The 14,896-nt window shown below is 48.0% G+C and overlaps 5 protein-coding genes; 2 read left to right on the top strand and 3 right to left on the bottom strand.

The window, feature by feature from the left end:
• The first annotated feature begins 792 nt into the window (after positions 1-792).
• Positions 793-1,823, top strand: GSTUM_00003612001 (uncharacterized protein). XM_002837299.2 has 1 exon: positions 793-1,823. The coding sequence occupies exon 1, from the start codon at positions 901-903 to the stop codon at positions 1,492-1,494; it is 594 nt and encodes a 197-aa protein (XP_002837345.1). The 5' UTR covers positions 793-900; the 3' UTR covers positions 1,495-1,823.
• Positions 1,824-5,463: 3,640 nt separating this feature from the next.
• GSTUM_00003611001 (uncharacterized protein) lies at positions 5,464-8,874 on the bottom strand. XM_002837298.2 has 9 exons: positions 8,585-8,874; positions 8,496-8,518; positions 8,241-8,430; positions 7,929-8,174; positions 7,858-7,876; positions 7,624-7,795; positions 6,506-7,569; positions 6,238-6,440; positions 5,464-6,189 (listed from the first exon to the last, which is right to left on the bottom strand). The coding sequence occupies exons 1-9, from the start codon at positions 8,744-8,746 to the stop codon at positions 5,746-5,748; spliced, it is 2,523 nt and encodes an 840-aa protein (XP_002837344.1). The 5' UTR covers positions 8,747-8,874; the 3' UTR covers positions 5,464-5,745.
• A 969-nt stretch (positions 8,875-9,843) lies between these two features.
• GSTUM_00003610001 (uncharacterized protein) lies at positions 9,844-11,478 on the top strand. XM_002837297.2 has 3 exons: positions 9,844-10,042; positions 10,117-10,197; positions 10,272-11,478. The coding sequence occupies exons 2-3, from the start codon at positions 10,187-10,189 to the stop codon at positions 10,996-10,998; spliced, it is 738 nt and encodes a 245-aa protein (XP_002837343.1). The 5' UTR covers positions 9,844-10,042; positions 10,117-10,186; the 3' UTR covers positions 10,999-11,478.
• A 347-nt stretch (positions 11,479-11,825) lies between these two features.
• On the bottom strand, positions 11,826-12,224 carry GSTUM_00003609001 (uncharacterized protein; the record flags this gene model as incomplete). The annotated part of the gene is made up of 1 exon (XM_002837296.1): positions 11,826-12,224. One exon carries the CDS (start codon positions 12,222-12,224, stop codon positions 11,826-11,828), a length of 399 nt encoding a protein of 132 aa, XP_002837342.1.
• A 912-nt stretch (positions 12,225-13,136) lies between these two features.
• GSTUM_00003608001 (uncharacterized protein) overlaps positions 13,137-14,896 on the bottom strand; it is a 3,631-nt gene continuing 1,871 nt past the window's right edge. Inside the window, exons 6-8 of the mRNA XM_002837295.2 lie at positions 14,131-14,861; positions 13,594-14,067; positions 13,137-13,518 (exon numbers count right to left, since the gene is read on the bottom strand). Of these exons, the coding sequence (XP_002837341.1) occupies positions 13,477-13,518; positions 13,594-14,067; positions 14,131-14,861 (1,247 nt within the window). The 3' untranslated portion in view covers positions 13,137-13,476.

The following is a 14,896-nucleotide window of genomic DNA, read 5'->3' as shown; positions in this document are numbered from 1 at the left end:
AGGCAGGCAGGGAGAGGTTGGACCCATCACTCCTCTTTCCCACTGCAGCAGAGAAACAGTCGAGTTTCAGGATTCCCGCTCTAACCAAAAATAGGGATGGCAGGGGTAACTTGACTGTGCTCGAATGCGTTGCTCCAGGCGCAACGGGTGGAGAACAAAGTAATTGATCGACAGGGCCACATTCCACTTTCGGATGACAATTGAACGCGCGCGTCGCAAGAGCTGGTTTAGCTGTCAGGGGGGGCTGAGATGGGTTGGTGGGAGAGCATAGCACAGGTGTCAGCCATCATACAAAGTGGACCGGGACTAGCTTACGGCAGGGCAAGAGTACGAGTACTCGATTACGTTTTGTTCTGTTGGGACTTATGAGCCCCTTTTGCCACACACTTCTACTACTCGTACAGTACCGCATATGGTACTCCCACTTGTATCATACGAGTACTCGAGTAACCCCCCCCCCCCCCAACCCATACCGCTGACTCGCTGAAGATCAAGGTGACAACGGGAATGGGAAGGAGGTGGGTAGAACAGGGGGTGGGAAGGCTGGAAGGGAGCAGGAGGAGGAGGACCAAGTGTAGGTACAAAAGGTCTCACCGCCGCCCGGAGGGAAAGGCCTTGATAAAAGCTTCAAGATTTCTCTCTCTTCGTTCGTTCTTTATTTTCCTATCTTTTTTTAGCTTTCTTTCATTGTTTTCCTTTTGAACTATATTCTCCCCACCCTACTACCCGTTTCCTACATAAAGCATCTACGGTACGCTTACGAGTCCCATTTCCTCATATATATTTCCTCCTCCATCCTCCCATAGAATAGACATCTACCAATCCATCCACCTTGCTACTCTCTACAAACACAACTCGATTAATTCCTTTCATCAGTCCATTGAACGGGAAAGAGCCAGCATGAAGTCAACTCAAGTCCTCGCCGCTATCCTCCTAACCTTCCTCCCGGTGCTGGCTACCGCCCAAAGCAACACCACCACATCCGCCGCAGCATCTACAAACACCACCGGCAGCTCAGGGCCCACCTCCCTCCTCCCAACCGGCCTTACAACTGCCTCATCCGCGAACACAACGGCCACTGGCAACTCGGGTAACAATTCAACAGCCCCGACAAGGACCTCTACTGGCGCCAACAATTCCACTATCACCTCCTCCCCGGGCAAGAACGCTACCAGTTCCGGAAGCAAGAACGCCACTACTACCGCCAAGCCTTCCGGGGGGAAGAATAATATCACCACCACTATCGTCCGGAGTAACAGTGATGGGTCGTTGTCCACAGAGACGAGTGTTATCGTCGTTGAACCCTCCGAGACTGGTGGTGCGAGTGGGGGTCCGGGTGGTTCCGGCGAGAGCGGGTCCACGACCGGAGCCGGAGGAGCCCAGCCCTCTGAGTCGGCTGGCTTGAACAGTGGCGTGGGATCGGTACGTGCCGGGTCGGTTATCGGGAGTGTATTGCTGGCCGGGGGAATTCTGGTTTTCGGTCACCTCGTTTAGGGTGTATGGGGTTGGTAGATTGATGGGAAGGCAAAGTTTGCATTTTTTTTTCTTTTTTCTTTTTTTCTCATTGGAGAAAAAGAATGTAATTGTACACCGTTGCTCTTTAATCATTGGACCTTTTCGTACGGGGATTTTCCCGTAAAATTGTACAGTAAGGGGAGCAGATTGGACGGTCGAACGCAACCGGTTTCTAGATGGGCGGCTCGACCACGGTCGTCAACTGTTTGACAGCTCTCAGAAGGGCAAATATCAGGTCGGGATGGCAACGGGGCGGGGGGGTTAACTCTTTTTTTTTTCCTTAATCATTATTGGGGGTGCATTATCATCATACTGGGTCTTGCTCATTCAATTTTTCATTTTTCATTTGTTTTTGTTTTTTATAAAAAATCATTTCCTCCTACTCGTACACTTGTACTAAACTTTTATCGATTATCCACAAAGCCAGTCATTCTTTGCAAGAAAAACTAATCGATCAAATCATCTTACCCATCGTAGAAGGGAGAATGGTATCGCGTCCCTACCACCGGTGTTCCAAAGTGCTACTATGGACCAGCAATCAGCCGTCGCATAAATCCTCCGAAGGAATTACAAGTACTGTACTTAGGAACAGCACCGCACCAACCAATTTAACATCCAGGCACCGTCATCAAACGAGCCCGTTTGACTTGGCTCCGCTTCGTCGCTGCCGCCCGTGAAACCGGACGGCTCGTTTCGTTCGTTCGTTCGTTCGACGTGTGCGGTACAAGAACAGTAAAGTAAACCACTGTAAGTTTCGGACCTTTTTTTTTCTTTCTTTTTTTTCTTTTTCTTTCTGCATACTGTTGAAGACGTTTGGGGCGTGATCTGCCGCTTTCTCTTTCTTTTTTGGAGGGGGTTGGTTGTTGTGGTAGGCGCTCGGTACGAGTGCAGTACTGGTACATACAGCACGAGTACAGTACGATACAGTAATGGTAGGGAGTGAAGGGGGGCACACACACCCGCATGGAAAAGTCGGAGGTTCAATGGTCTTGGCGGTATTGCCCCTGACAGGGAGAGAGGGAGAGAGAGAGAGGGAAGGGGAGAAGGGTGTGATGATGATGATACGAACTTGATGGAAGTAGCCTTCACGAATTGGTCGTTAGAGTTTTTATATATATCATAATCATAACTTGTAATGACTTATGCGAAAACCGACCGGACCGGTTATGATAACTTTTAAGCGCAGACTTTTCCAAATGGAATTATTTCACTCTAATTCTTTTTTTCCTCTCACTCACGCCAGACTGGTACGATACTTGTGCTTGCACTTAAAGTCTGACAAGACAGGAGGTTTTGAAAGTGCCTGTACTGTACGAGTACTGTACTAGTACAAATACTGCAAGTTTTTTTTTTTTAGTAATGTCCGTCTCCCGGACCCGGTAGCTTACTCGGGTACTGTACAGTACTCGTAGACTGCATATATATGATACCTTGGCAGTGGGGGCCAAAAAGCCTCCCCTAACGAAGAACGACAGTTGATACTTATCATACTCGTTTACGTTGATGGTCTATCCACCGCTCACAAATCGAATATTCCCAGAACCCATGGTGCCTACGAGCAACTATGTAAATATCATAGTGCCAAGCGGCGTGGAGCGCTGAGTAAAGTTAGTAATGCCCTGAATATTATGATAACTTGTAGTTCTGGTCGCTGGCTGTGCACGGATTTACAAAGTAGAAATGCCTACGTACTAAGTACAGTACTCGTACCGTACACTCGTAATGTCATGACGTTTGCACGCGTGGGGCGGACTCGAGCAGGGAATTAGCTAGGTAGTGGTGTGTGTTTTTACAGAGAAAAGAAAAAAGAAAAAAGAAAAAAAAAAACCGTCACAACATTACGAGTACTGTACTGTACTTGTATCATACTATTGTACTTCTTCGAGGATCGTGGAGTGGAATAGGAATGTGCGGTGGTGTAATGCACTATCCTATCTCATCATCGAGTAATTTTCTTTTTTTCTCTTTAGTTGTTGTAGCTATCCAGTCCACGGGGAAATATTACTCGAGTGTTGGTACCGGTACTACCGACAGGGGGGAAGGGGGTAGACTATGATGGGTATGATAGGAAGGAAGGAAGGAAGGAAGGAAGGAAGGAAGGAAGGAAGGAAGGATAGCAAGATCACATGACCAGCAGAGGCGGTGCTTCACAGCACTGTTTTCGCACCTGGTACGATACTTGTAAATTATACAACTCCTATCAGGACGACGGAAAGAAAAAAACCAAAAGTTTTTTATGTTACACCGGTTGCTAACACGATGCCCACTGCGAGTGTAACATACAAAACTTAGGTGCTGTACTGTGCAGTACCTCCGTAGAGATGCCTCATAGCTCTGGGATGGTGCCGGGTGCTTTCAAGATCTGGAATAATAGAACCACAGGCTAAGCTGAGCTGGGGCATTGGACTTTCTTTTTCTACTTGTATCATACTTGCAATACAGGTATATCTTAGAGAAGGGCTGAGCGTCTTTCCTTTTACTGGGCGATTCCCTGTGTATGATACTTGTACTCCAAAGGAGAAGCACAAGAAGCCCTATGATGGGGCTCAATTACCCCGGCTCTTATGACCATGGTGTGTGGGTTTTGGCGTACAGTATCGCACCGGCCGGTACACTCAGGATCATTGGATCGTGATCCACGTAGGGCTGAAATAACAATCTATTTATACCCGCGGTGGGAAATTGCGGTGGGCGAAGCGTGATCGTAGGAGTACCGTATTTAAAACAAATTGGGATCCTCCCTCTCCTTCTCCAAAGTGGAGTGGTTTGGGAGTGGAACGGATCAGCCAATGTCTTGAATTGCCCGCTTTGATGGATTGGATGGCCGATGTGAACTGGAGACATCGGATAAATTACCGGTGGATGAGAGGAATTTTTCAACTGTGAGGGAATTCTGTAGCCGGAACAGGAAGACTTTTAGTAATGGTGTTGCTGATTTGCTAAGAGTGGGTCACTTTTTCACATGTTAATGCCTTGGAAATCATCTATTGGTAGTCCTATGCTCCTACGATAGAAGACCTTTTTTCTGTTAATAATCTTTAACTTTATCCTGTTCGGACATTCTAGGCCACTATACCATACCATATTCACCAGTCTTGCAAGCCTCTACCCGACCACTCGAGTAGAGTATCTCTCTCTCTTAGTCTAATTCCAACTTTCGTGTCGACTCACCTTCAGACTCCGAAACTTTCCCATCAACATCACCTCCCAACACGAGCCCTTTCTTTATCGAGACCCCTATTCTTAGAATATCATTCACTACAGGCATCCGTGACAGCAACGCGGGGAATTTCTCACGATAACAGATGGTGTGGTTTTATCATAATATTATGAAATTGCGAAATACGTTATATCAAGAACGCTCAAGAGGTTGCTGTATTATATAACCTGGGAGGAAATCGTGTTCCTGGCCCCGACCACTTGTTCCCCCTATACAGACCGGTTCAATCATTTTAGTGTGAGGGGAGGCTATCTACACTCCCAACTGCTATTCAGGATCAATGGGGGCAAGGGAATACATTTATCCTGTTTTTTATTTATTTATTTACATTTTTCACGTTTCCCTGCCGGTAGGTGAATTTGCCTCTTTTTGTTTTTCGAATGGGCCTATGGACGGAGATAGTGCGATACTAAACATCGAATGCATTATGGGAGCAGATGAGATCCATCTTCGGGAGGAGGGAGATTATGAGCACTAATCACTGATTTGTGATAACCTCGCTCGGGGTACTGTGCCCGGCTCTCAAGTCGGGAATCACGAGTTGGAAATGGGTAATAATTATGGAGGCAGCGCTCTGGGATGGAAGAGTAACTTATTGCGGAATTTATCAAGAAAGTACGAGGTCTTGCTACTACTAGTTGTGGTAGCTGGAATTTTCGACCATTATTTTTTGGATATTAGCTACAAAGTCGGGAGTTCGAGATCTTAATGTTCATAGGATATCACTCGAACATTTCTCATGATCTCGGTTCTTCCCAAAGAGTGGGCGGCATTTTAGGCCTCCATCCCACTAAAATAGTAATCAAGCTACTCCATCTAACCCAGGGGGTTTTAAAAAAAATCCACAAGGGGAGAACTACAAGCGCAAGATGATATATCACCGCCTCGAGCGGCCTATGCAAGACAAACGTGAGGGTCTCTCTCAGAGTACCAGAGCACATGCATACTTCCGGAGCGATAGGGGAAGGAGAAAGGAAATTTAGGCGATATACCGCAAGTGATTATTCAACCTATCCTTCACTGTCATATCCAACATAAACATCGAAAGAAACCGCACTAACATTGACCCTGGGCTGACTTGGAGCCTCGGGCGGATCCTGAATCATCTCTGGTGTTGCCGAACTTTGGCCAATGCTTTTGTGCGGAAAGCTGGATGTAACCCTACTGCTTGTCTTGCTAGTTTCGTGTGCTGGTATGGTGGAATTTGGCTCGGTTTGATATGCATTGGATCTCGGGAGCTCCTCTTCGTCAGCCGTAGAGTCCATATCTGCTGGTCGCTCCGGCACCCCGTGGTTTGATTCCGAAATCACAATAGCCTCTTCGAAGTGACTCTCAAACGCTTGGCTATCTTCGACCCCACTTTCATCGTATCCGGGAGGTTCTGAAAGCTTCACGGCCGGAGTGTCTTTTAGAACAGGCTTGTGCAGGTTCTCAGGAGGGCTGGGGTTTTCAAACTTTGCAGATATCAGTACTTATCCCCTGGTGGGGGGAGAGAGGCGCACGTGGTGGGATATCTTGACTAGCGGATCAAAGTATTGGACTTCCTTTATCTTCGCCATCTCGGGTGTCTTGACAACCCGATACTTGACGGGGCTCCCATTCACGGTTTTCTTTTGGCGCCCGGTACGGGTAGTAGAAATTTGTGCAATGAATCCTTCTTCTAAAAGGCGCCTTGTAATCTGTGATGCTGTTGGTAGGTCACACCCTGTTCTATCATTAACTTTGTCCGGACCGAATTGAGCAGTATAGGAACAGCCTTCAATAACATACCAAGACCATTTGAAAAAGCCCTGTTAGTCGCTGGAAAAGAGCCCTTGTCCCAAACAAGTTTCACAGCTTTTCGAAACAACGCCAACCCACGCATCTCTTCTAGCAGCCTTTCCTCAAACTTGGAAAGAAGACAAGAATAGCAAACCTGATTATCCGGGATGCGTGGGTCTTGGGTCGAGGTAAACCCATAGCATTCCGTATGCTGCCAACATTCGCACAAGTCACAACATATCATATCCTCCGATAATTCTTTACTACCGCATTCACACACAATTTGGTGGTCGTCCGCCCGCACTGCTCTCGTAACCCCCTTTCCTTTAGCTTCAGTGATCACCTTGTTCTTCACCAATTCTGCCTTCTTTGTGTCGAGCATCTTCAATTTATATATCTTAGAAGGCGCCTCTTCGGAGAGGTTGGTGTCTGTTGACGGTATCGTTGCTGATACATCTTGAGGTCTAGAGAGGTGTCTCCCAGTAAGTGTTCTTAATGAGATCCGCTGCTCAGGTAATTGCCTCGAGTCGGCTGTAGTTGCCTGTTTGTCGGCCCTAGGGGGTCTCGGGGGCTTCTGCGGTTGTGTGGCTAGATTTTCCGGTCGAAGGCGAGTGTCAGTATTGGTGGAAGGTCGGGGGGAGCACTCTACAGGCGGATTTTGAGTTTGCTCAAAACCGAGATTACAAGGCTGCGTTTCAGGTATCTCGCTACCTCGATCAGATGGCACAAGCATTCCTCGAATAGCCAACCTCTCTTGTGTTTCCCGTCCAGGTAGTCGGCTAGTTGGGCCGGATTTTGGTGGCATCTGGGTGTTATGGCTCGTATTTGGAGCTACTCTCCGCTCTTCCACAAATCCGACCTCACAGGGCGGAGAGATGATGGCTGGAGACCCTTCATTTGTGTTGGGTATTCTGTGGGTGTCTGATCCTTTTTTTTCATCCTCAGACGACCTACCAGACCTCAAATGGGGTTGTACTATGTCCGTGTCCATGGTGATAAACCTTGAGCCTCGCCGTCGCCTCGGCCGTTCCTCCGGATCGACTTCGCTCAGGCTAGATACTTTAAGGGCAACACTGGGCTGGAAATATTAGCTATATGACTTCGAGATTCAATAACGGAGCACGGACGTATGATATCCAGCATTCAGTTCACCACAGTCGAGTTTTTCAACTGCCTTAGATTCGTTCTCACGGATTCTGAGGGGGAATGCAGTGGGTGAGAGTCGGTAAAAGTTTGGCGGATCATAATCCTTAGGGGTCCCGTCCAGGTAATGCAGGCGAATGGTGAGCCAGCGCTTGTCTTGGTGGAGTGAGTCAGCAGTGGCTCATAAATTAGCAATCGGAGTCTTCGTAGATCCTTACCAGGGAGCGGGGGGAGATTCTGCAAACGAAGGTCAATAAGTTAGATGTTTTCATGAGGAGTAGTAACTCACCTGAGTAATGACTATAAGTCTTCTGATCATTAGCTGGAGGTTTTTATTTGCATCGTTGGCGGTGACACCATGTCCATGCATGTCTGTAACCTTAAGGCTAATGGAGGGTCCATCATCCTTTTCACGATAGGTAAAGGAGAAGGTGTACGACTCCACCACGGTGTCGGGGTGTTTATCATCGGGGTATATTGCTAGCTGGACTGCCTTGAGATAGCCTCGGCGAAGGGCATCAAAGATCCCGATTTCCTACCAGGACAAGCGGTTAGGATTGCTTCAAAATAAAACAATATTTAAAAAGAACGGGAGCTTTACAAGCCAATCAAGGAGTTGGTCTGCTTCGCATGAATACCCTCTTCTCAGCCTCTTGATGCGAGTCCCGTTATTGCCCTTCTTGAAGAACGCTTCATCGTCAAGGTCACTCGTAAATGAACGATAACTAACTGCAGTTGAGGAGCTGCCTCCGTAACGTTTTTCCACAAAACATTCTTCTGGAAGAAGGCCTCTGATAACCACAATTGAGTTTAACATTATCCACAAAGTGCAAAGCGATCGAGATTATGAACATACCGAAGGAATGAGAGACAACCAATCTTTCTGGGGTCAGCACTTCGTTTACACCTGTACATCAGCCATCGGTAGATTAATAAAAGGCTTACCGAGGCTCCAAGCAAAGTCTGAACAACTTCTAAGCTTTGCTCAAGTTTGAGTTGCTGATCCAGACTCCTAGTAGAGCTCTTGCTTTGCAAAACCTCCCGTACCTGAGTTTGTGGTTGCTGAACCCTTGGGGGCTTGGTAAGGAGAGCTTGCCCAAGTGCCATGTGAAAGAAAATATCACTGATCCTCAATGTCTCGAATCTTGCAGTGGGTGTAATTGCGGGAAAATACGACAAGTGAATATATGAAAGCAGAAATACAGATCTGGCAAAGTATGATTATGTGAAGAACCATGGAACGGAAATAGGGAGATGAAAGAGCAGATAGAAGTGATGAGAATAGAAAAAGGGAGTGAAGTAGATGAGGGGAGGAGTGGAAGATATTTGTTACTAGGGATTACTGTACCAGTAGCGGTGGAAAGCAAACACGGCGATCCCGAAAGGCTTGGGCAGTGCGTGTACTGCAGGAAAATCACACATGAAGGACGCTAGAGCTGCGATCAAGGGCGAACACTCATGTCATGCCCTACAGAGTCCTGAAGAATGACATTTACGCTGAGCATTAAGATGATGGGTTTTGGAAATCATAAATATTGTTCGTACAGTACAGTACAGGCAGTTGGCCGTTGATCCTTTGTACAGATATAAGATAGATTGAGGCGGTGTTGCAAAATGTATTATTTGCGATATAAGCAGTGGCAATATACCCCCACGGTTGTCCAAGTTTCACGTCGTATTCCCAACGTACGAGTACATCGATGTCTCCGGGTAGTGTGTGATTTTCCCAGTGTCAATACTTCCCCTGAGGGTAGTAACAGAGTGATAATCCGCGATTAATCCCAGGTCGGCCTGATGTTCCAATTAGTGCACCAAGATAGATTACAAATAAAAAGGCGGGGTCGGCGAGACCAGTGATCCATGTTACTGCACTCGAGAAGACTGCCTGTTCCACATACGAGTATTAAAACTTCGTCCCAAGCTTCATTCAAAGATATGTTAATTCCAAAACCGTGGCTTGAGTGACCTCTCAACATAGAGAAATGCTGATGATAGTCTAACTTGTCCTACAAGGAGTCTACCGTAGTATAGGTCGTACCATAAAAAGCCTTGGCACCAGTTTGCCCCAATACGGTAAAGTACTCGCACTGTGCAGTATTGTACGGTCACTTCCTAAGCCATGCAATCACCCATCATGCCACCACACAGCGTATCGATAACACTTGTCTAGTACCGTAATTTAGCTGACCCCGCCAAGCTGCCATCATCAACATCCATCCCTCCATCCCCTCCACGCCCATCCCTTCCTCCCTTCCTTGCCAAAACCCACCCAGAACTAGTTAAACATCTAAGTTTATTTCGCTTCACACCATCTCCCTGAGCTCTTCTTTTCTGTACTTTACAACTTGCGAGCACCCCTTTTGCTACCCACGGCAATATCCGTGCCCGAGTTGGAAGTTGAAGGTCTGTTTGCTCCCCCGTCCGAATGAGATACTTGGTTTTCTACTTGTCGGTATCTAATACACCACGACAAACAGTAGCGACGGTAGCACAGCAAAAAGGTACCCTAGAAACAACAGAGGTGGGAGCGAAGGAAAACCTACAATCATGTCTATCAAGTAACTTCCCTACTCCCTCCCTCATCACTATCCCCCACCCATAGCAGATACTAACAATTGACCGTTTGAAACAGCTGGGTAATGCTCTCTCCCACCCCGCCACACACATTCATCGCCCTCCCAAACGAGCGGTCCCTCTACCAATCCCCAGCACGCACGGGGATATCCTTAACCACCACATCCCCACACCGGGGTACTCGCCCCTTATCGATTAATAGCAATACCGGGACAGCATACATAACAAACCAACGCATAATCTACATCCCAACTGCCAAAACCTCCGACTTTGAATCCTTTGCTTGTCCAATTGCGAACCTGCATGATACACACGTGGCCCCGCCATTCTTTGGGCCGAATGTTTGGAAGGCCGTTGTCCAGCCTGTTGCTAATGGCGGACTGGGAGGAGGGGACAGAGGGGGGGTGGAGTTGAAGCTGATTTTCAAGGATGGCGGCGCGTTCGATTTTTCTACAATCTTTGAGAGGTTGAAGGAGAAGGTGCTCAATGCTAGGGAGACAGGCGTCAGCGCTGAAGCAGTGCATTTAGATGAGTTGCCGACGTATGAGGATGCTAGGACCGGGCAGCCATCCTCTTCTGTCACCACTGCCGGCGCTCCTCCTTCGCCCGCTGCAACCGCACCTGCAATGGTGTCGGAACCACCTGAAATTACCGTAATACAGGCGGACGCTGACCCCTCTATCCCCAGTGGTCCTCCGCCCGGCTACGAAGAAGCTCAGCGCGAGTCTGTCGCGGAAGAGCTCGAGAGACAAATTGGGCAAATAGCCGACGCCAGAATTCAGTAGACAACCTTTTTTCCCTCCTACTTTTCGCGTTCTTCTACTTCCACTTTTAAAACTTACTTCGTTCTGCGTCCCTTTATTTCCTTTCTTCAATTGGGATTCACTTAAACCGGTTTGTTTTCATAGGGACGCCTGGACTGGCTTGGGGGCGTCAGGAGATAAAATTATCACTGTCCGTGCTGAGTTTTTTCCTTCAACTCCCTGCATACTATTTTTACTACCCTACTTTTTTATCTATTTTCATATCTCGCTTGAGGGTTGAGGGAGGGGTGAGTGTAAGATTATCATAAGTTGACCGATTGCGGATTACCGGCCCACCGACCTTGCCGTTGCCAAATGTTTGCAGAAGAAAAGTATATAGTTTCGAAAGTGAAATGAAGCATGACCCCCCCCCATAGATCACCGCAAATCACTTTTTAGTAACCCAAACCTCAACAGTACTCGTCCTCCTCCTCCTAACATCCTCCCCCCCCTCCTCCTCCAGCCCTTCCCCCTCCCCTCCCCCCTCCCCTTCCACATCACTCTCCTCCCACTTCCTCTTAAACCCGCCAACCTCAACAACATCATCCAAAACCTCTATATCCCCTGTACAAATCCTAACTCCTTCCCCCTCCTCCAAAAAGAACAAGCCCACCTGCAACGCCTTCTCAATCGCCCGACCACTAGCCTTGATGAGAACCTCCCCCGGCGCACTCCCGAGAAGCACTCTCGCACGTTTGATCGCCGAGACGAAGGGTGTTCGGTGGGATATGTAGATCGTTTTCGGTCCTGAAGAGGTGGAGGAGGGGGGGGGGATTGGAGGGTGGAGGAGGGGGCGTTTGTGGAGTTTTTTATCTACGTCTGGCGGTTAGTTGGGTGCCAGGGGGGCGGGGGGAGGAACGTACGTGCTGGGAGGGGGGGGGGAGGTGGTGGCTTTTTGTGAATAAAGGAGGTGGGGGGGGGATTAGCCATTTTGTATATCTCGGGGGGGGGGTTGTGGGGAGTTTGATTGATGATCCCTTCCTTCCTTCCTTCCTCCCCTTGCAAGGTTGTTGCTGTGCCGGAGTATATAAACGGGTGTTACCCGGATATTCTCTTCTGCGGTGCCTTGATCTTGGTTTGCCGGTACAATTTTTATGAAGCGGATCTCTGAGTCGAATCGCCCTTGTGGCAGTGGTTGTTCGGCCGAGGGGAGTGTTGGTGTAAGGTGATGGATGGTTGTAAGGTGCGGGAGTGGCTTGACTTATCATACCGGTATAATACTCGTACCTGCCTGGCAGGTGGATCGATAGAGTACCGGTAGGGTTGTCGCCCCGGATTGAGTGGGGCAGAGTACAATTGACGGGTTGTAATTATATCTCAAGATGCAATAAATAAAACAGGAGAGAATCAGTGATTTGGAGAAATGGGTTTGTTTTCGTTTCCATCGGGGAAGGGCAGTGAGATACCGGTATCCGACCAGCATACCTCCACAAGCCCACCTTTCCAACCAACCCAGCCGTTACGCCTTAACTAGCATCGTGCCGTCACCTCTGCCCCCACCGTGCCCTTCCAAAGATCTTTTGCTGACAGTATCATAGTTCAAGTTAATTTGCCGTATGATATTACCGGTATTATGGTATACCGGTACTCGAGTATACACTTTTGCATGAGCTGCTCTTGGGGGGTGGCAGAGACATGCTAACGTGCTAATACGGGGTTTCCCGTACTTGTTACCGGGTTACTCTCCCCGCCCAGCATGGTTGTGGCGTGGATGTGTGTAGCTGAGTATACCACTCGAGTACGAGTGATCTGGAGTGAAGGTCATGTCGGGGAAGGAAAGAGAAGTGGTTCTATCGTACATGTGCGAGATGATATTAGATTCTCGATGATAAGTAGCGTGATAATAGCGGTATTGCTAGTACAGGTGGCAAGTAGCTTAAGCATGTAGATGTGATGAGGCGAAACACCATCATGAGAGTAGAGTACTACAAGATAATATTATTATAATAATAAAAAATGAGACAATCGTTGGCGGTAGGCTAGCTGTTGAGGAAGGTGCTGCTGCTACCCACTACTATGATACTACTACTTCTACTAGGGTGGTATCTTCAGTAGGGGCAACTAGAGCTAGAAGGTTACTAGGTTACTGGGAAGGAAACTCTGAAGTATGATAGGTAAAATTGAGAGGAAAAAAATAAAATAAAATAAAATAAAATAAACAGAAGAAAGGGTAGCTAATGAACGACTGCGGTAAAAAAAATTCGCAACATTACAGTAAATCTCTGTTCCAATAAAAGTTGAAAAGAAGAAAAGAAAAGAAAAAAAAATCAATCAAGGGGAAAAAGAAATAAAACCCTGCTATGCAACAGAAAGAATATGTGGTAGAGAGACTTTTTGTTTTCTCCACTCCTTGGTGATTCTCTTCAGTCATTTAGCAAACAATGAAACTCCGGATCCGTTTTGAACCCCCTCGCCCAATCCCCTGAAATTACAACCCGCAGTAACAACACCAAAACACCACTAATGCTGATTTCTTGCCAGTCCTTGTTTTGCTTTCATTTGCTGTGTCATTTGTTAGTGAAAGGGGGAAAAAAAGAGGAAAGAGGAAAGAGTTAGACACGCGGAGAGCTCAAATACCTCGATTCTTAACTTCAGCTGGCTTGTAACCTCGGCGGCCCGCTTCCAACTCTCAATGGAATCTGCACCACCTCTGTTTCCCGCTGCGCTTGCCCGTCCACTTTCAGTGCCTTCGCGTAAAGTTGGGGACATTCGGGAACCCCTGTCATATCCATTCTCCTTGTCCTCACCCGAAAATGTCGAAGCGAAGCTAAGGCGGTTACCGGCGCCCCTTCCTACGGAGTCGTTTCTTCCACTGTTGTAAGAGCCATTTAGGCCATTATCACGATAAACATGTTCCGAGATATCGGTAGGCGCCGGTGAGGTAGGACGCACCGCACGAGCCAGTTCCCGTTTCAAACGCTCCATTTCACGCTGCTGCTTATGAACAGTAGCTTCGGCAGTTTCCGCGTCAGAGCGGGCACGGACGAGTTGGGCTTCCTTGGCACGAATTGAAAGATTATCCCGTGTATGATCTTCAATCAGTTGAGCATTCTATTGGGTAAGATGGTAGGTTAGCTTGATTAACAGACTGATGAGTGGCAGCGGAGAGCTGACCTGAAGTTGCAGTTCATTGATTTCCTGAAACAATTTCGCCTTCTCTGCTTTCTCTTCTTGAATTTGTCTTGCCCATCTATCCTTCTCAGCTCTCAGCTCTTCTAATTCAGCCTTTTCCAGAGCGCTAAGGCCTGAATCGACCGCTCTTGCAGCGGGTGCCACCTCCTTAGCCAACGGCCGGCTAGCCAAACCTCTCCCACCAAAGGCCACCTTGGGTGCTGGCGGTTCTTCTTCTGGAGAGGGGGCTCGCGGTGCAGCAGCGCGCTTCGGTGAAGCTAGAGCACCTGAACCCCCTGCACCTGATGGTTTTTTCAACCTTAGACCCGTAGGGCCGGCTTTTGGTGCGTTCAATTTGCTTGGAATGGCCCTCGGGGGATTCATGGGTCGTTGAGGCTCCTCTGTGGGCGGTGGAGGAACTGCGGCTACAGGAGGTGCCTTCTTTTTCAATCCAGGTTTTCCGCCCAAGATCTTCTTCATAGGAGGAGCCTTCGCAGCTGGTGGAGGAGCAACTGGTTTCGGCTTTTCCTTTGCCTTGACCTCGGCGGTCTCAAAAAACTCCTTAATTTTAACCTTTCTGATTTCGTCTAAACCATCCAGGAATGGGTTCATCTGTCGTTCGCCCAAAATCTTCATCAATGTTCCCATAGCCTCAGCAGCTCCATCACGGGCAGGAGCTGTAGTGTCACTTAGAAGTTTTCCGGAGGCTTCAGCACTTGACTTGGATTCCGGTCCTTGGGCGGAACTTCTATGAGATAGGCCAACGACA

The sequence above is a fragment of the Tuber melanosporum genome (genome assembly GCF_000151645.1).
Source record: "Tuber melanosporum whole genome shotgun sequence assembly, scaffold_182, strain Mel28".
Classification (NCBI taxonomy): domain Eukaryota; kingdom Fungi; phylum Ascomycota; class Pezizomycetes; order Pezizales; family Tuberaceae; genus Tuber; species Tuber melanosporum.
This window is presented reverse-complemented; position numbering and strand designations above follow the sequence as displayed.